The sequence below is a fragment of the Homarus americanus genome, unplaced genomic scaffold, assembly GCF_018991925.1.
Source record: "Homarus americanus isolate GMGI-L3 unplaced genomic scaffold, GMGI_Hamer_2.0 scaffold24922, whole genome shotgun sequence".
Taxonomy (NCBI): domain Eukaryota; kingdom Metazoa; phylum Arthropoda; class Malacostraca; order Decapoda; family Nephropidae; genus Homarus; species Homarus americanus.
In genome coordinates, this window is record NW_024722610.1 from 4,979,846 (window position 1) to 4,999,552 (window position 19,707).

Here is a 19,707-nt window from a genome sequence, read left to right on the forward strand (position 1 = left end):
AACCTAGCTCGATACTGCGCACTTAAGAGGAACGAGAGACAAGAGAAGGGCATATGGGGAGAGAATTCAAAATGTTGATCAAGGCAGCTTCACTCCTCTAGGGTTCACAACCTCTGGTGGGATGGGCCCAAGTGCAAGATGTTTCTACGCCAGACTCGCGGAGCTGATCTCCGAACAGAAGCAGCAGCCCAGAAGTTATGTCACAGCCTGGATGAGATGTCGACTGTCCTTCTCTCTCCTTCGGTCGGCTTTGCTCTGCCTCAGGGGAACGAGAGCTTCTGCCCCTACTCCGACAACTGCTGCAGATATCGACTATGAGGCTACAGTCACTGAATGCCGCATGGATCTGCGGCTCAACTAATTTAATACAGATAGGATAGTTTCTTATGTATTAGGATATTTAATATTGAGGTAAATAAATGGTGGCGAAGGTGTGGCTATTGGGGGAGGCTGGAGGCCACGTTAAAAAAAAAAAAAAAAAAGTGAACATATGGAACTAGTGTTGTAGTGAACATATAGTTCTAGTGTTGTAGTGAACATATAGTTCTAGTGTTGTAGTGAACATATAGTTCTAGTGTTGTAGTGAACATATAGTTCTAGTGTTGTAGTGAACATATAGTTCTAGTCTAGCAGATAGACACCTGAAATTTGGTACGTTAAGGCAGGTAGACCAGGAGAGGGTCGAGAGCTGTGTAGAGCCAAATATATATTATATCTCATCCAGTCCCCAACATCACCAACACTTGATGTATACTGTATATAAATGTTTACTCTCACTCACCAACACTTGATGTATACTGTATATAAATGTTTACTCTCACCAACACTTGATGTATACTGTATATAAATGTTTACTCTCACCAACACTTGACGTATACTGTATATTAGTGTTTACTCTCACCAACACTTGATGTATACTGTATATAAATGTTTATTCTCACCAACACTTGACCTATACTGTATATTAGTGTTTACTCTCACCAACACTTGATGTATACTGTATATAAATGTTTACTCTCACCAACACTTGACCTATACTGTATATTAGTGTTTACTCTCACCAACACTTGACGTATACTGTATATAAATGTTTACTCTCACCAGCACTTGACGTATACTGTATATTAGTGATTACTCTCACCAACACTTGACGTATACTGTATATAAATGTTTACTCTCACCAGCACTTGACGTATACTGTATATTAGTGATTACTCTCACCAACACTTGACGTATACTGTATATAAATGTTTACTGTCACCAGCACTTGACCTATACTGTATATTAGTGTTTACTCTCACCAACACTTGATGCATGCTGTATATTAGTGTTTACTCTCACCAACACTTGACGTGTACTGTATATTAGTGTTTACTCTCACCAACACTTGACGTATACTGTAGATTAGTGTTTACTCTCACCAACACTTGACGTATACTGTATATTAGTGTTTACTCTCACCAATACTTGACGTATACTGTATATTAGTGTTTACTTTCACCAACACTTCAACATCATTCACTAACACAACACAAACATACAATAGCGTCAACCAAATAAAAAACATTAATACATTCTGCTTTGTTTAGCGAGAAATACATAAAAATACAGTACCATAGTATTATATTGACAGTTTATACAGAGTAAAGACATTCTCACAACCATTTAGTGTTGCCAGTGGTTCATTTGTTGTAGTCGATACTTGTGATTTCCGGCAAGAACCACACTAACTTGGCTCCTTCCGTACTGGTTGTGGTTGTTGGTGGATAACTGGGAGAGTTGTTGGTTGTATTCCAGGTTCAAAAGGTTGGAGTTGAGGTGTGAGTTTTGGTTGTAGTTCTGGTTGTTGTTGGTGGAGCCGTAAGTCTGTGAGTTGTACCTGTTGTTGTGGAGGTTGTTGGACTGGTTGTTGTGGTTGTATTGGTTGGTACTCGTGCGATACTTGGACTGGTACTGGTTGCTGTTCTCCTGGTTCTGTTGGTACTGGTTGCGGTTCTCCTGGTTCTGCTGATACTGATTCTGCTGGAATTGGTTTTGGTTTTGTTGATACTGGTTGCGGCTCTCCTCCTGCTGGTTCTGCTGGTACAGGTTTTGGTTCTCTTGGTTCTGGTTCTGTTGGAACTGGTTGATGCTTTCCTGGTTCTGCTGGTACTGGTGCTGCTGTTGTCTACTCTGTGAATAATATTGGACAACATTTTCTTGGTTCTGGAGCTTGTCGCGAGTAGACAGTTGGTTCTGGAGCTGGTCGGGGCGGTTCTGTTGGCTTTGGAACTGGTCGGGGCGGCTTTGTTGGTTCTGAAACTGGTCGGGGCGGTTCTGTTGGTTCTGGAACTGGTCGGGGTGGCTCTGTTGGTTCTGGAACTGGTCGGGGCGGTTCTGTTGGTTCTGGAACTGGTCGGGGCGGCTCTGTTGGTTCTGGAACTGGTCACGGGTAGACAGTTGGGTTTGAAGCTGGTCCGGGCGGTTCTGTTGGTTCTGGAACTGGTTGCGCCGGTTCTGTTGGTTCTGGAACTGGTCGAGGCGGCTCTGTTGGTTTTGGAACTGTTCGTGGGTAGACAGTTGGTTCTGGAACTGTTCGTGGGTAGACAGTTGGTTCTGGAACTGGTCGAGGCGGCTCTGTTGGTTCTGGAACTGGTCGGGGCGGCTCTGTTGGTTCTGGAACTGGTCGGGACGGTTCTGTTGGTTCTGCAACTGGTTGCGGCGGTTCTGTTGGTTGTGGAACTGGTTGCGGTGGTTCTGTTGTTTCTGGAACTGGTCGCGCCTTTGCTGGTTGTATTGGCTTTGGCTCTGGAAGTTTTCATGGGTGGATTGCTTGGTAACAGTGGCCTGGAAGCCAGTGTCGGGAGCTACAGAGTAGTCGACGACGCGGAGAGAACCATCAGGGTCCATGACGCTGTACTGGCCCACCACTACGTCTCCTCGACGCTCCTCCCGGGCAGACTTTTTGTCCCCTGTTGACCTGGCGTCTACCTCGTAGGCCCACATGTACTCTGGGTCCTGCAGGAAACACAACATTTTCTTTAACTGAACCTTAACTATATGTTATACAAGAAATGGTAACGTTTATAACCAAATGTAAACTAACTCAAGAGACTTTGAAAACTAACATAGACGAATATAATATTTGGCAATTTTAAGAGGAAAGTTGACTCACGGGGTCGTTGTAGGCGACTTGGTCGTTGCTGTAGGTTCTGGCCAACTCCTCAGAACGGTGCTTGAAGGCCTCGGATAAGACCTGGTGGTTGTCAAGGAGCTGTTTAGGAGGTGTGAGGCCTTGATCCAGCTGCACCCCTCGTGAGTCTAACACGTAGGAGGCGTCTTGTGCCCACGCCTGGGACCACACGCCCACACACAACACAACAGTTAGTTGTATCTGTCAAATATGGTGATTGTTTCAACTGATGCATGAAATGTTTTATGAATATATATATTATACATCTGAATACTATTACTAAATTCAAAAGTCAGTTATTCAATCGACTTCGGCATGACTGAAAATTGAATTATTCTCAATATCATTAACTGTTTCGTCTATATAGAGTGACATCCGTGTTGTGTGACGTAGAGGTCCACCTTAAAAGAATATAAAGTAATTAACTGAGTCCAGGATTATTAAATAAAGATGCTCCTCTTCTCTTTAATAAAGATCTTTTACGCTGTTAAAGCTACTTTAAGCTCATGATGTCTTACCTTCATGTTGGAGATATGAGAGAAGAATGACATATATACCCCTACTGGTCCGCCTTATATACCAGTCTGCCTGTAACACAACACCCCGCTGAATAAACCAGCCTCCTAACATATACAAGGTCGACTGACATACAATACAGTCCTCAGTACTTGATAGTGACGGAGTGTGTTGAAGGTGCGAAGAACGAGTGTAGGGTGAGGCACTGACAGCGAGGAACTTAATCCAGCTGCTGCTTCACGATTTTATCAATAAGGCGTCAACCATACCCACGCTCGGGAACATAATAATAACAATAATATTGGTAATAATATATGAAAAATATTAGTACACGTAGTAGTAATAATAATGATATACGGGAACGAGAGCCTGCCCCTACTCCGTCAACTGCTGCAGATTATCGACTATGAGGGCTACAGTCACCAGATACCGCATCGATCTGCGGCTCAACCAATAACACAGATAGGATAGTTGCTTATGTTAGGATATTTAATATTAAGGTAAATAGAGTAATTGGCGAAGGTGTGGCTGTTGGGGAGGCTGGAGGCCACGTAATGGCTAATGAATAAAAAAAAAAAGTAGTAGTAGTAGTAGTAGTAGTGGTAGTGGTAGGCGGCGGCCAGCGCGGCGTGGGTGTCGTGGACCGTCCCTCCTGATCTAAAGTGTTATTGGTGGGGACATACTCGTTGTGTGGGAGTGGGAATTTGACAATGTGTCCGTGAATATCGGATGTCACCCTAAGCATTGCCACCCAAGGTTTCTTCTCATCCCTTACGGCATAAATTGTAAATATTCCGTGTGTTCACCGGCGTTCACCAAGTGAGTGGTGACCTGTGCTGGGTCAGTGGTAGGATAATGAGAAGGCTCGGCGCCAAGGTCAGTGTCGTTAGGCCTACTGTGACAGGGGTGGTCCCGAGACTATCGCCCCTATGGGGCCGAGAGTGCTGCCCATGCGGTCGCCCCCACCCCCCCACCACCATAGTAACGGACTCTTAATGTAGGGTCTCGACGAACCTAGTGAGTATACATAACTGATATTACACCAGTGAGACCATATAAATAGTGGTTATTTGTGCCAAGGAAATATAAACTAGTGCCTGGTGTGACAAACTCTTGTCCATAGTGTATCATTCTGATGTATGGATGGTCGCTATTAGGGGGGGTAACCTACACACCCACGCGCGCACGTATGCCCCTACTACCTGGACACACCAGTCCAGCCTGTCACCTCTCCGCCCTTCCCTCATAAGAACCAGTATAATCTTGTGCCTGGGACTAAATCAGATGTCCGGAGGCAGACGTTACCGTCGCCCAAGGTGCTGGTCACTATGCCTGGTAACATTCCTTGCTGCGTCTGTGCTAGCCCGAACCAAAACTGCACAAATTGTGTTTGTGCGAGAAATAACCGACCATGTGTGAATTGCAGGAAGCTAGACCAGTGTCGGAACCCACGTCGCAGGGAGCCGACACAGGCGGCCACAGTGGATATCGCCGGGACCCAACTACCCGATGATATCCGAAATGATAGCAGTGAGTCTACTCAACCCGATAATGTAGTACTAATAAATGCTGCTCCCTCAGTAGCAGGTGTCCACGAGGAGAATGAGAGACAGCCGCCTCAGTGGAATGGCATGTCGATGGAAAATGCAGGCGTATGGGTCAAAGAAACCTACTCAGAAATTGTCAAGTGGTCGCCCGCTAACTTATTTGAACCACCCAAGTGTGCGGCCACCAAAGAAATGATTCGGGAGATGACTCACTTCATGACTGATTACACTCAGGACCGCTTCCTCGCCCCCCTAGCTCTTCAAATACTGGCAATAATACCACATCTATTTTGTCAGAGGACACACACAAAGGCTAAGCACAAAGAAAATGTGGCAGCAATGAAGAGAAGGTTGACAATGTGGCAGACTGGGGCCCTAGATGATCTCCTATGTGAAGCAAGAACACTGCAGGAGAGACTAAAATCTACGGGTGACGGAAAGCAAAACACCGATGACGTGGCAAGACAATTTGGAAACAAAATGCGTGTGGGAAAAGTGTCTCTCGCGGTAAGATCTCTCACACATGAATCCTCCGGTGGAGTGATGCCAATAAACAGAGCGACATTAAAACTATTGAAAGAGAAACATCCCCCTGCAAGCGAAGATGAAGGCATCAGGCTCCAGGGTGCCTATATCCCACCAAACGCTGTCCTGTTCGAGAAAATAACAGGAGAGATGGTGTGGAAAAAGGCACTGAAGACTCGAGGAGGAGCCGGCCCTTCAGGTCTGGATGCAAACGGTTGGAGAGTCATCCTCAGCACAAACAAGTTTGGCCCTGTAGCAAGCGATCTCTGCACTGCCATTGCCACCCTTGCAAGAAAGCTTGCATCCTCTTGCTGCCATCACCTCCAGGCTCTGACGGCCTGCCGCCTTATTCCTCTGGAAAAGAAACCAGGATGTAGACCTATAGGGGTGGGGGAAGTGCTGAGGCGGATCATCGGAAAGTGTATAATGGAGGTGGTAAAGGATGATGTCAGGGCAGCAGCAGGGAACCTACAAGTGTGTGCTGGCCACCAGGCTGGTGGGGAGGCGGCCATTCACGCCATGAGATTGATATTTGAGCAGCGTGATTGTGAGGCCGTTCTCCTGGTGGATGCTTCAAACGCATTCAACATACTTAACCGCAAGGCGGCACTGCACAACATCAAGATCAAGTGTCCTAGCTTTGCGATGTATGTTGAAAATTCGTATAGGAATCCTTCAGACCTCTACGTAGTAAACAACAAGGCTCTACGAGGTGATACCATCCTACAGTCGACCGAGGGAACAACACAGGGAGACCCCGTTGCAATGGCAATGTATGCAATAGGCCTATCAGTGCTCCAACAAGAAATAAAGTATGAAACAACTGGGGTCAAACAAGTGGCATATGCTGATGACCTCACAGGAGCAGGAAAAGTGGAGGACATCAAAAAGTGGTGGGACCTGGTAACATCGCGAGGTCCACAAATAGGGTACCACCCAAACGCCAGCAAATCCTTCCTCATCGTGAAGCCAGATCATTATGATCGGGCTGTGGAGGTTTTCGGCGAAAGTGAGGTCAAAATAACTAAGGACGGCCAAAGACATCTAGGCGCAGTAATTGGCACTACGGACTTCAAGACCCAGTACGTAGGGGGAAAGGTGAATGAGTGGGTTAGCGAAATCCATGCTCTATCGGAGATTGCTAACACAGAGCCACATGCGGCCTTTGCAGCATTCACACATGGAGTCAAGCATCGTTGGAACTACCTGATGCGTACCATCCCTGAGATCCGACCCCTCCTCCACCCTTTGGAAGAAGCAATCAGTGTCAAGTTCATTCCCAAACTAGTGAAACACCACGACTTAACCCCAGTAGAAAGAACACTTCTTGCACTTCCACCAAGACTGGGAGGGATGGGACTAACTAATCCAGAGGAGATTGCTGACTCTGAACATCAAAATTCACTTAAGCTCACGGCAGCCCTCACTGACCACATAATAGCCCAGAATGCAACAGGGGAAGTGGACACCAGCGAAGTTAATAAGATCCGTAGATCCATTACAACAGATCGGCAGCACTGCCAAAATGACATGTTGCAGCAACTATTGCTGCAGGTTCCAGAAAATTTGACAAAAAAAGTAGCTATAGCGCAGGAGGTGGGCGCCTCGAACTGGTTAACTACGTTACCGATAAGGGCAAATGGTTTCAGCCTTAACAAACAAGAATTTACAGATGCCATTGCTCTAAGGTACGGTTGGCCAGTAGATGGTTTGCCCTCCCAATGCGTGTGTGGCTATTCCTATGATGGCGATCACGCCATGGTTTGCAAGAAGGGGGGCTTCATATGCATGAGGCATGACGAGGTAAGGGATCTCACAGCAAATATGTTGAAGGAAACCTGCCGGGACGTCATGGTAGAACCGACCCTCCTTCCACTGGATGGCGAGATCCTCCAACACAGGACTTCAAACACATCTAACGAAGCCCGTGTGGACGTCAGTGCTCGAGGATTCTGGACGCGGGGACAGCGAGCTTCTTCGACATCAGGATTTTTGATCCCATGGCCGTTTGTCACCGTAACCTAGCTCTCGATGCTGCGCATAGGAGGAACGAGAACGACAAGAGAAGGGCATATGGGGAGAGAATTCAAAATGTTGATCAAGGCAGCTTCCCTCCTCTAGTGTTCACAACCTCTGGTGGGATGGGCCCAAGTGCAAGAGGTTTCTACGCCAGACTCGCGGAGCTGATCTCCGAACAGAAGCAGCAGCCCAGAAGTTATGTCACAGCCTGGATGAGATGTCGACTGTCCTTCTCTCTCCTTCGGTCGGCTTTGCTCTGCCTCAGGGGAACGAGAAATTCTGCCCCTACTCCGTCAACTGCTGCAGATATCGACTATGAGGCTACAGTCACCGAATGCCGCATGGATCTGCGGCTCAACTAATTTAACACAGATAGGATAGCTGCTTATGTATTAGGATACTTAATATTAAGGTAAATAAATGGTGGCGAAGGTGTGGCTATTGGGGGAGGCTGGAGGCCACGTTTTAAAAAAAAAAAAAAAGTAGTAGTAGTAGTAGGGGGACTTCATATGCATGAGGCATGACGAGGTAAGGGATCTCACAGCAAATATGTTGAAGGAAATCTGCCGGGACGTCATGGTAGAACCGACCCTCCTTCCATTGGATGGCGAGATCTTCCAACACAGGACTTCAAACACATCTAACGAAGCCCGTGTGGACGTCAGTGCTCGAGGATTCTGGACGCGGGGACAGCGAGCTTTCTTCGACATCAGGATTTTTGATCCCATGGCCGCTTGTCACCGTAACCTAGCTCTCGATGCTGCACATAGGAGGAACGAGAACGACAAGAGAAGGGCATATGGGGAGAGAATTCAAAACGTTGATCAAGGCAGCTTCACTCCTCTAGTGTTCACAACCTCTGGTGGGATGGGCCCAAGTGCAAGATGTTTCTACGCCAGACTCGCGGAGTTGATCTCCGAACAGAAGCAGCAGCCCAGAAGTTATGTTACAGCCTGGATGAGATGTCGACTGTCCTTCTCTCTCCTTCGGTCGGCTTTGCTCTGCCTCAGGGGAACGAGAGCTTCTGCCCCAACTCCGACAACTGCTGCAGATATTGACTATGAGGCTACAGTCACTGAATGCCGCATAGATCTGCGCTCAACTAATTTAACACAGATAGGATAGCTTCTTATGTATTAGGATATTTAATATTAAGGTAAATAAATGGTGGCGAAGGTGTGGCTATTGGGGGAGGCTGGAGGCCACGTTTAAAAAAAAAAAAAAAGTAGTAGTAGTAGTAGTAGATATTGACTATGAGGCTACTGTCACTGAATGCCGCATAGATCTGCGGCTCAACTAATTTAACACAGATAGGATAGTTACTTATGTATTAGGATATTTATTATTAAGGTAATTAAATGGTGGCGAAGGTGTGGCTATTGGGGGACGCTGGAGGCCACGTTTTAAAAAAAAAGTAGTAGTAGTAGTAGTAGTAAAATTAGGGGAGGTTCGAGGCCATATTATAAAGAATAAAAGTCGTAGTAGTTATTCACGTTTACCTCATCAGTCACACAGGTGGACGACACAACATAAACAAACTTGTACTGAAACAAGAAACAAAAACACCTGATACGTTTATATTATAACGCCTTCTGTCACCCTACCAGTGTCTAGTGTTTCCCAACCTGCTGGTGGTGATGGTGGTGGTCATGGTGATGGAGGTGTTGGTGGTGGTGATGGTTATAGATTTATTATATACCACTACGCCAGCCTACCACTACGCCAGCCTACCACTACACCAGCCAGTAGAGGCAACAGGCATGACAGGTTGACGCCAACACACCTGGGTAGACGGCAGACTTGAGGCCCCGGGAGGTGGTTCTTCCCGTGAGGTGAGGTGTTTCAAGGCCACTACCACCTCCTGAACCAAACTCAACCTTCCTCACTAGAGTACTCTCCCTCTTCTTACTCTCACACACACCTCGATGTAAGTCATTATTCCCTGAACGAAGTTTTGTAGTTTAAGATGTTAAATGATCTTTTATTTAGTGTATGTAATGTTAGGTAATCAAACACGTACTATTGTTTCAGAAGAGTCGAAGGAATTAAGGAATATACCAAGAGCGTCGAGAGTGAGAACCAAAACAGGTGAGGTTCAGTGTTGGCGGCGTGTTGGGTTACCACCGTCTGGTATATAAGTCGAGGCAGCCAGCCACACAATATCACTGTCTGCTGATCTCCCCAACATGAAGGTAAGTCATCTAGCTGTCTATAAGACCCAATTACAGCATAAAATATTCTGTTTCACACCTGTTGAGATGTCTTAAAAATCATCCTTCTGCTAAAAACAACTTGCCATTCGTCCAGGTGAGAGTTTGTGGGTGGAATTTCTGGTGTATTAATATAGTGTGAAACTTTGCTAAGCTTGTACATGATAGTTTGACAGGTGTCCCATAGCTTAATGGCTTCTGTTATCATATGATATGTCTTAGTATTATTAAACTACTGTATATACATGCACTTCCATTTTTATTTATTTTTTCTTGCTCACGTGCCACACACACACACTTGACGGCTCTCATCCAGTCGACTCGTCGAGTGCTTACTTCAATCTCAAACTAATCATTTATTACTTCTCAGTCTAAATGTCTCACTACTGTTAAACAAACATTTTTTTAAGTATCATTTGTCTACTTTCTTTGATAAAGTGCAAATTTCCTAAGAGTTGAATTTTTACTTGTTTTAAATTATCAAATATTTTTAAGTGCAATAAACACACTGTATGCAGACGACTTTCTTGGCTTTGTCAGTTTCCTTCAGGGAGAAGAGTATCAGTTTCTGCCTTTTCTCCTCAGGTTGTACTGGTTGTGTTGTGTGTGGGCGTGTGGTCCCAGGCGTTGGCACAAGACGCCTCCTACATGTTAGACTCACGAGGGGTGCAGCTGGAACAAGGCCTCACACCTCCTCAGGAGCTCCTTGACAACCACCAGGTCTTATCCGAGGCCTTCAAGCACCGTTCTGAGGAGTTGGCCAGAACCTACAGCAACGACCAAGTCGCCTACAACGACCCCGTGAGTCAACTTTCCTCTTAAAATTGCCTAACATTGTATTCGTCTATGTTAGTTTTCAAAGTCTCTTGAGTTGTTTACAATTGGTCATAAAAGTTAACATTTCTTGTATAACATATAGTTAAGGTTCAGTTAAAGATAATGTTGTGTTTCCTGCAGGACCCAGAGTACATGTGGGCCTACGAGGTAGACGCCAAGTCGACAGGGGACAAAAAGTCTGCCCGGGAGGAGCGTCGAGGAGACGTAGTGGTGGGCCAGTACAGCGTCATGGACCCTGATGGTTCTTTCCGCATCGTCGACTACTCTGTAGCTCCCGACACTGGCTTCCGGGCGACTGTTACCAAGCATTCCACCCATGAAGACTTCCAGAGCCAAAGCCACCAGCAAAGGCGCGACCAGTTCCAGAATCAACAGAACCGCCGCAACCAGTTCCAGAACCAACTGTCTACCCGCGACCAGTTCCAAAGCCAACTGTCTACCCGCGACCAGTTGCAGAACCACCAGAACCGCCGCAAGCAGCTCCAGAACCAACTTTCTACTCGCAACCAGTTCCAGAGCCAGCAGAGCCGCCTCAACCAGTTCCAGAACCAGCAGAATGACCGCCGTGGATTCCAGAGTCAGGAAGATAACCGCAACGAGTTCCAGAACCAGCAGAACCTCTTCAACCAGTTCCAAAACCAGCAGAATGTCCTCCGTGAATTCCAGAGTCAGGAAGATAACCGCAACGAGTTCCAGAACCAACAAATTGACCACAACCAGTTTCAGGACCGACAAAGCCTCAGAAATCTGTTCCAACGGGATCAGTCACAGCTAAGTACGGCTGCTGGGTCTGGTGTGATCCTGAAGAGCTCTGTTGACAACACTGACAGGCTCACCCAGGTCCGTGGTAGTATGTACAGCAGCAACCGCAACCAATTCAACCAGGAGCGCAACCAGATCAACCAGGCCCGCAACCAGTTCAACCAGGACCGCAACCAGTTCAACCAGGACCGAAACCAGGTCAACCAAGACCGCAACCAGTTTACCCAGAACCACAACCAGTTCACCCGTGGCTCTGCTGACGACTTCGAACGTAACACCAACACCAACCAGTACAACCGCCAGCAAGGTCGTCAGTTCCAGAATTTCCAGACCACTAAAGGCCGTCTCGACAACGTCCAGTTCACCACTCAACAACAACAACAACGACAGCAGCAGGTCAACCCCCAGAGCTTCTATCCCATCAGCGTAGTTCTTGCCAGGAAATAAAGTGAATGAATGATAATCCTGACCGAACTAAATGTCGACTTAAGAGTAAATGAACTCATCATCCCACCAACTAAAGGTGACTCCTGCCAGTTTCTCTTGAAGGCGAGGCCAACTGCAAGGGCCAGCCATGAATTTGAACACCACCATCTCCTTCATCACTCTCTCCATCCACTATACACTCGACTCTTCAGAAATATTAGACGTTTGTATTTCCTGACCTATACGAGTATATACCGACTCAATGACTGTCAATACTTGCCTCTACCCTACAAATGGTAACTGGCTCTCTGGCGTCACTGATAGTATCTGTTTGTTTTCTGTGAAATAAATAAATGTGTTTGAATAATCTATAATTCTTTTAATACTTTTAGGTTTACAATTCACTTGTTGTAGAGTAGGAATGAAAAATCTGTGGCTGTTGTCGATAACATGCCTAAGAGAGTGATATTTCTTGTTCATTTGCATCCCGTAACTGCTACTACCTATTGAATCATCGATGCAGCTAAATCCGCCAGAAATCTGCACGTAATTAACCAATAATATAGTACATAGAAAGTTTTCATTACTAACCTACAACATCAGAGTTCCATAGAAAACGGCCATTGGTAAACACGGCTGTGAGTGCTAGCTCACAAATTTTTAATGTTTTCAAGCCAAGTTGATAATGCGAAGGATTTATAAACTTACCTACATGTGTATAAAGCCCTAAGGATAAGATGAGTACCAGATAGAAACTTTGGTGTTGGTAACTTTGCTGTTTTTGCCACACGAAAGTAACAGCTCGGGGTCTCATCAATCCAGGTTGGTGACGGGTCGTGCCCCAGGCTCGTCAGGGAACTCTGAGGTTGGTATGAAAGTATTGGACGAAGTTCTGGAAGATGATAAGTTTAATGCTTATGATGAAACACGAGAGGAGTCACGAGTTGAGGAAATACAGCTATTACAAGAGGTAGTGAACAAAAAATGAATTTGTAAAAGGCTGAAGGAGACAGGTTGACAAGAGGAGGTAAGTGAAAGTGAAGAAGAGAGAGAGAGGAGAAGAGACAAAAAGGGTAAAAATAACTAAAATAACAGAAAGGAGATACTGTGAAGGAAGAAGACAAGAACACACACACGGAGAAGTTGGTCGTGTTAGGAACTGATTGATTTCTTTTTTCAGTCATGCACGAAGACCTTCCTTGAAAAATTAAGATAGGCAGCTTAGACAGGACAGGCGCATCTCAGCTTTGAGACTCATTTGAAAGCGGGAACACAAAAACCTTACCTTACACTGGGGACCATGGAGGCTGTGGAAATGTTGACGACTGTTGGGTACAAGGAATTAGTGATGGATTTCTTATAAGAGAGAGATAAGCTTACAAAGGTTATAATCTTCAGGAACCCTGTAATACTGGACCCAGAATTCTTACTTGATGATGGTAGATTTGTTTGTGTCAAGAGGCATTTAATAAGGGTCGATGAGGGAAGCCAGGTTATTGCTCTAACGAGAGGAGAGGTTCCAGACAAAGTGTTCACCATGGGTGCAGGGTACAGGAAGGTGGCGCCATATGTAGAGGAACTAGTAATGTGTCTCAAGTGTTGTAAATGGGGACACCAGACCTGGAGCTGTCAACAGGATCCACGTTGCAGATTCTGCGAGAAAAGGCACGCGTTCATTGTACTTCTAATACGATGTTTAGTTAATACAGGGTGTTAGAAGAGTCTGTAGGAATTCGTGGTATAATGTTGTCTAGCACTCAGGATGGATGGAAACTCTAATGTGGTTTTCTTGTATAATATAAGTTATATAATAGACAGTCTGGTGCTGGAGGTGCCGTGTGGTGAGGAGCTGCTCAGTAGAGACGTTCGGTGAGTAGCGTGTTGAAGGAGGTAGAAGTGCAGGAGCTTCGTTAGAGAAGATGTTGCCTGTTGCTGGCCTCCTGGTTGAATGAAAGCTGGACAGCGTGGAGCTTGCTGGAGGAGGTGTTGCGTGTTCAGGAAGATGGGCAGAATGAATCTCAATGGAGAGACAGAGCTTATATACCCAGCAGCCGCGAGTCCTCTATGAGTCATGTTGGGAAAACCCGAGAAAGTCGCCGGTCTCTAGTTCCGTTGCTAGGTTACCGTAACATCTGGTGTCGCCGCTCGCTTGGTTGCTAGGGAGGATGGTAGCAGCTGGTGACGCCGCTACGCAGTTGTAGGGGAGAAGTCCACTACAAGTCCCTGTGCACTTACAATAAATAAATACATAGTAATTAACTTGTTTTACTTATAGTAAATATTGTAAATGGTCACAGTAAATATTGTAAGCGGATACCATTCCCAATATTTACTGTAAGTAAAATAGGGCATATAACAATCTTGCCCATGATTATAAATTAGGAGTTGAGCATTTTTTACCATGGACAGACACCGTTAAATTTGTTTAAATCATATGACATCAATAGGTAGCTGTTTCAATGGAAGAATATAAGTTCTATTACGTTAGCCCTCAAATCACCCTTTTCTTAAACTAAATAATTTCTTTCGTTTTCTGTAGAAAGTTCGAGCGATAACTAAACTGTGGCGGGAAAGGTTATTTTTTTTCCTGTTATATACTTGATTCATTCCCTCAGTTTATGATTATTTAGCTTTATCTAAGGACAGTTATATTTAATTGATTATTTATATCACAATATTAGTGAAGCCAAGTACCATTCGGGATGTTTTTCTTACTGCGTGTAATTCTTTGACTTTTCCTGGTGTGAAAGGGAGTGGTTTTCACACCGTAATGACCGTAGTAGTTGACAGCCAGGAAATCCAACGAAGCTAAGCATTTAATTGTACAACCTGAATAGGTAAGAGACGATTTGAACAGCTTGTTGCTTACATTCATGGACCACCTTGAGTCTGTACAGGTGTGTATCATTGTATATAACAGAATAAGTGGTAAAAATTGGTTTAATTTCCCGGATGGCTTATATGCACACATTGATTCGATATATAAAAATTTCTTCTCTCAATTAACTTTTCAGGTAACTGTCCAATTATTGGTTAATGGGGGATATGAAATACAGGCAGCTAAGTATTTACCGAGTGGCTAACTTGTTGAGATCATATTTTATTCATCAAAAAGATAAATGTGTCTTAAATACATATTCATTTTCTTTGACAAAGACCATTTAAGTTTAAATAAAGTACATTAACTTTACAAATTCGTACGAAAGTGACATTTGGAGGAAACCCAATGATACCAAGTACATTTGATGAAATTTCCTGCGTATAGGTAGATAGATAGAGATTAATATATATTTATTTAATAAAATAATCATGAAAGTTCATATTAGCTCAGTATATACATATACAGTGCATGTATATAAACAATTGTAAACAGTAAGGCGATCTGACCAGGGATAATCCCAAAAAGTCATTATAATCTTATTTCCACCAGGGAATTACTTCTTGCATAAATATAACACTCACAATTAAATTTTATTGTTGTCAATTTAAGAATCAATATATTTCTGAGGTGATTATATTGTTTATTTATATCATATTAGCTAAATATAAGAAATACTTTTTAGGCGATGAGATTATGGGTAAGGTATGAAGGTGGAACGGTTGTGGCAACAGTGTCAACTTGGCTGGCAGGGAGGTTGTAAACACTTCAGTGCAGGTGTTTGTGTGTCCGTGTACGGTGCTGTTCCACGCTCTCCCTTAGCAATAGGTATTGTGTACTCTCCTTAAACGTGTCAATATATATTAATTAAACATCGTGAAGTATAATAAAGTGTTTGAAAATAAACGCATACTATAAAATATATTTCACAAATTACTAGAAAGACAAGTAAACTTGAACCTTACGGTGACTTTAGGAAGAACTCCCCCAAACTTTGTTTTTTTTATTTTTCTAGTCCAAACTTTTTTATGTTGTCTCGTAGTTGTGACAAAAGCGACAGCTGTGAAGATATATTTGTATGTTTGTGTTACTCATGAGAGAATTGTTGTTAGAATGAATTAAGTTGAGAGGGAGAGAGGGAGGAGGAGATTGAGGGCAGTTAAGCAATAACGAGAGAGGCGGTGTCATGACTCATACATTACACACTTGTTCCTCGTGTGTCATCCTCTATCACCGTTATATATAAAAAGAAACATTTACACACTGAAATAAAATAATATAAGATTATTGAACCGGGATTTGAAGGACTTAAATGAACTTAATAACGATTTGACTGAAGAATAACGAGTTATCTACCTTTATGTCAAACTCAGGTGTCACCCATTTAAAGGTCTCAATATAAATAGCTTTTAATATAATCCTTTTGCTTTTGGTGTTAATTGACTTATTGTTTATAATTATTTTTGTATACATGAACCTCTGTAAATTTGTATGAAGACTTATGAACAATTAAATGCATAAGTTCACCAGAATTTACTTAAAGGGCACTTCCTGTTGATTGGTTCATATAATATTAGGAAATAAACAAGTGGTTAGTGTGTCCCAGGTCAGATAATACTGAGAAATATATAATAGAAGTTTTTAGTTTATTTTGAAAAGTTAATTTATATCATTCATTTTGATGTTTTACCTGTATGGATTATTTTGGGTCATTTGTGTTTAATTTTGAGAGGAAGAAGTTTTTGTTTAATTAAGGACATGAGAATTACTAATCTTATATACGGTGGAACCTCCATTTAACGAACTATGGTGGGGAAGTCCATTACATCGAGGTTCCATTAAATGTGAAACCTCCATTAGTTCAGGGTCCATTATATAAAGGTTTCGTACTATTTTCCGAAATAACATAATATTTTGTGTCTTTCTCAAGGTCTTTATTGCATATATTAATCCCATTTTTTTTTCAGGTCATTTGGTGAGCTTTGAAGTGCATATCAATCAATTGGTCAGCACATACAGCAAAAATAGTGTGTTGCTGCTACCTACCCATGAGAGAGTGTTACCCGTCTGGTCCTCTGGGATCATATACACGCTGAGAAAAAATATATACCTACAGAAATGTATTATGTGATGTGTTTACGGCAAAGTGATGTTGTATGCATTGATGGAAGAGTGATTTGAGTACGACGAGAGTGAAATAGTGGAAATTGAAATACAAATGTGATGATGGTGTGTCGTGAGAGTGTAGGAAGGTTCGCGGAGCCTTTCTTGGTGGTAATTCATCCCCATCTGTCCTCTTGAAAATTCCTCGTTGATATAAAAAAAAATGGGGTCGGGGAATGTTGTTGCCGTCTGCGTCCTGGTGGCCGGGAGCGTCTACCATGCCCTGGCCTACCCGATAGCTCCTGAAGGTGAGGCACTCCTCTTTCTTTATTGTTAAATAATGTGCCGTTGTGGCATGCTGAAAATGTTCCGGACGTGCACAGTTCGATCAACACCGCATTGAAACTTTGAGGCAAACTGAGTTACCCCTCAGAATAAAAGATTAGGTAAGGTTAAGTTAGGTTAGGTTAGGCCCAGAACATCTTCAGCACGTGACACCGTGCGGGTTATTGGTGTATATTTGGCTGTATTGTGCATCGTTTACTTTATGTATTTATATATTCATTAATTTATTTTTACAATATGTTCGGCATCTACGAGGGTAATGTTGGAAAGAGCTTTATTATCTGACAATTAATGTACTCATGAACAGTATGGTATGGTACAGGGTCATTATATCATATGTTAAAATTAAACATATCTCATAAAGATCTCATAAAGATTATGCACCCCAGTTTATTCCACCTGACAAACATCCTAACCTAAGATATTATAATATAACATGACCTAACCATATCTAACATCACATAACCTAACCTAACATTCAACCATCAGGTGAATTACTGTAACCTACATGAGATCTGGTTAACCTGAATGATTTTGCTTCCCAATATGGCTTTAGTTGTCCTGATCCCAAACATTTACCAACACTCCTAATATGGTGTACCTAGGTATCTTAGAGTGGCTGTTGGAAAAGGAATCTCATCCAATTAATTTCTCTACGGGTTTATGATAGACAGAGAGAAGGTGTTTTATAGGTGAGTATATATAGTAGGGTGGAAGAATAATGTATACCAGTGCCAGGTCATGCCTTGAAACACCCTGTTAAAACAAGTACAGTACTGTATATACGAGTATATATAAATAATATACTGTATATAGTTCTGGTCCAGTTTAAAGCACTCTTGCCTTGTCAGTAAGCTACCGGTATTTCAGTTTTTCCCCATTTAGTGAGTACAGTAACGAGTTTTTCTCCATCATGAACCAGCGGACCCGGCCACATATAGAGCTGCTGATGCACCAGTATGTTGAATGACTCTGGTCTTATGTTGCAGTAGGCCAGCAGCTATGTTGGGTTGGGATTATAAAAATTATTTTAGATTTTATTTGATGAGTTTGTGGTAATAATAATGATAACTGCTGATAAAAATATGGAGAGCTGGGTGTTAAGTGCTGTTGTTAAGAATGGTGCAGTAATGTGATCTGACTTGAAAAAAATTCCTCTTGTGGCTATACGTATACAATTGTGTCAGCCTGGATATAGATTAGAGATATTGTACACAGTATCAAGCTTTTATGATAACAGGTGATCTCAGATAGCAATGATCATATTCACTTATCATTTGGCTACAGCCCTACACTAGCGATATAGAGTACTGGACAGTATACTGTACTGTATACAGTACAGTTTTACATTTTCATCATAAATAATAAAAAGTAAGGTAGCTACATAGATTATAGCATCATGCATGGTAAAGTAATTATTCACTTAGTAAATGATCATACATACTGTGGTTATCAAGATCTTAGTTGGCAAAACAGCATTATAAACTTTTTTGTACTTAATCTTTTATCATGTTATATACACAGTAACAGTATACAGTACTGTATGGTATTGTAGATTAATGTAAGTTTATAAGGTAAGTGTTGGCCTTGTTTCTACTATACTACGGTGTATACTTTTATTCTCCATTTCTTTCTTGTCAGACAGACTGACATTTTACCAAGTTTATTTTAATTGTGCAAATCAAGTTTATTGACTTAGTTTGTTAAGGTTAACTCAATCACTCTTTGATGAATCCTTATCTGCCTGAGGTTGTTCTGTAACTTACTGAGGATAAATTATAATCTTCACAGAAAATTAAAGTTTAACAAAAATGGTCTTGGTAAAGACTAACTTTCCTTCAGTTAAACTTGATTTAATTCTAAGGGATTAAAATAATCACTTTAGTTAATTCATTTACTGTATTGATTTAGCTCCCAGTGAGAGAATCAGAGATACTGTTCTCTTATTTAAAAGTTGGCTCTTGTAGGAAATAAGTGTCTCTTGACCCTGGCAGTAGAAGTACTGTACAGTACATACAATACAACCAAAGGATACCTTACAAGAGTGCAAGTGTGATTCCATTTTGAGAAATACATGAAGCAGCTAAATTTTTTTTTTTAGGTCTGATGTCCTATTTATATTACAGTATACAGGACTATACTATATTCAGAAACGAACAGAACAAATGTAGTAATATCATCAAAGTAGGAGTATACTGTAGTATAGTATAGTATCACGTTGCCTCAGTTTGACTGTGCTTTTGGCTGGTTTATTTTAAACAAAGTTGGTGCCTAAACTACAGTAGACATGAATACAAATGAATCCAAAAGCCATAAAACCTTTACAACATAATATTTGGTTCAGGAAACTCACGTATTGCAAACCAA

The 19,707-nt window shown here is 42.7% G+C and overlaps 3 protein-coding genes across 12 annotated transcripts in view; 2 read left to right on the forward strand and 1 right to left on the reverse strand.

Moving 5' to 3' along the window:
- Positions 1–1,665: 1,665 nt before the first annotated feature.
- LOC121862976 (GATA zinc finger domain-containing protein 14-like) lies at positions 1,666–3,696 on the reverse strand. The gene is made up of 4 exons (XM_042361432.1): positions 3,691–3,696; positions 3,155–3,373; positions 2,663–2,997; positions 1,666–2,167 (listed from the first exon to the last, which is right to left on the reverse strand). Exons 1-4 carry the CDS (start codon positions 3,694–3,696, stop codon positions 1,666–1,668), a joined length of 1,062 nt encoding a protein of 353 aa, XP_042217366.1.
- A 6,231-nt stretch (positions 3,697–9,927) lies between these two features.
- On the forward strand, positions 9,928–12,383 carry LOC121863006 (transcription factor SPT20 homolog). Its single transcript, XM_042361469.1, has 3 exons — positions 9,928–9,971; positions 10,575–10,790; positions 10,947–12,383. The coding sequence occupies exons 1-3, from the start codon at positions 9,966–9,968 to the stop codon at positions 12,033–12,035; spliced, it is 1,311 nt and encodes a 436-aa protein (XP_042217403.1). The 5' UTR covers positions 9,928–9,965; the 3' UTR covers positions 12,036–12,383.
- A 3,270-nt stretch (positions 12,384–15,653) lies between these two features.
- LOC121862920 overlaps positions 15,654–19,707 on the forward strand; it is a 93,714-nt gene continuing 89,660 nt past the window's right edge. For all 10 annotated transcript variants that reach the window (XM_042361335.1, XM_042361336.1, XM_042361337.1 and 7 more), the window contains exons 1-2: positions 15,654–15,720; positions 16,860–17,303. In XM_042361335.1, coding sequence (XP_042217269.1) covers positions 17,219–17,303 — 85 coding nt within the window. In that variant the 5' untranslated portion in view covers positions 15,654–15,720; positions 16,860–17,218. The remainder of the gene's footprint in view (positions 15,721–16,859; positions 17,304–19,707) is intronic.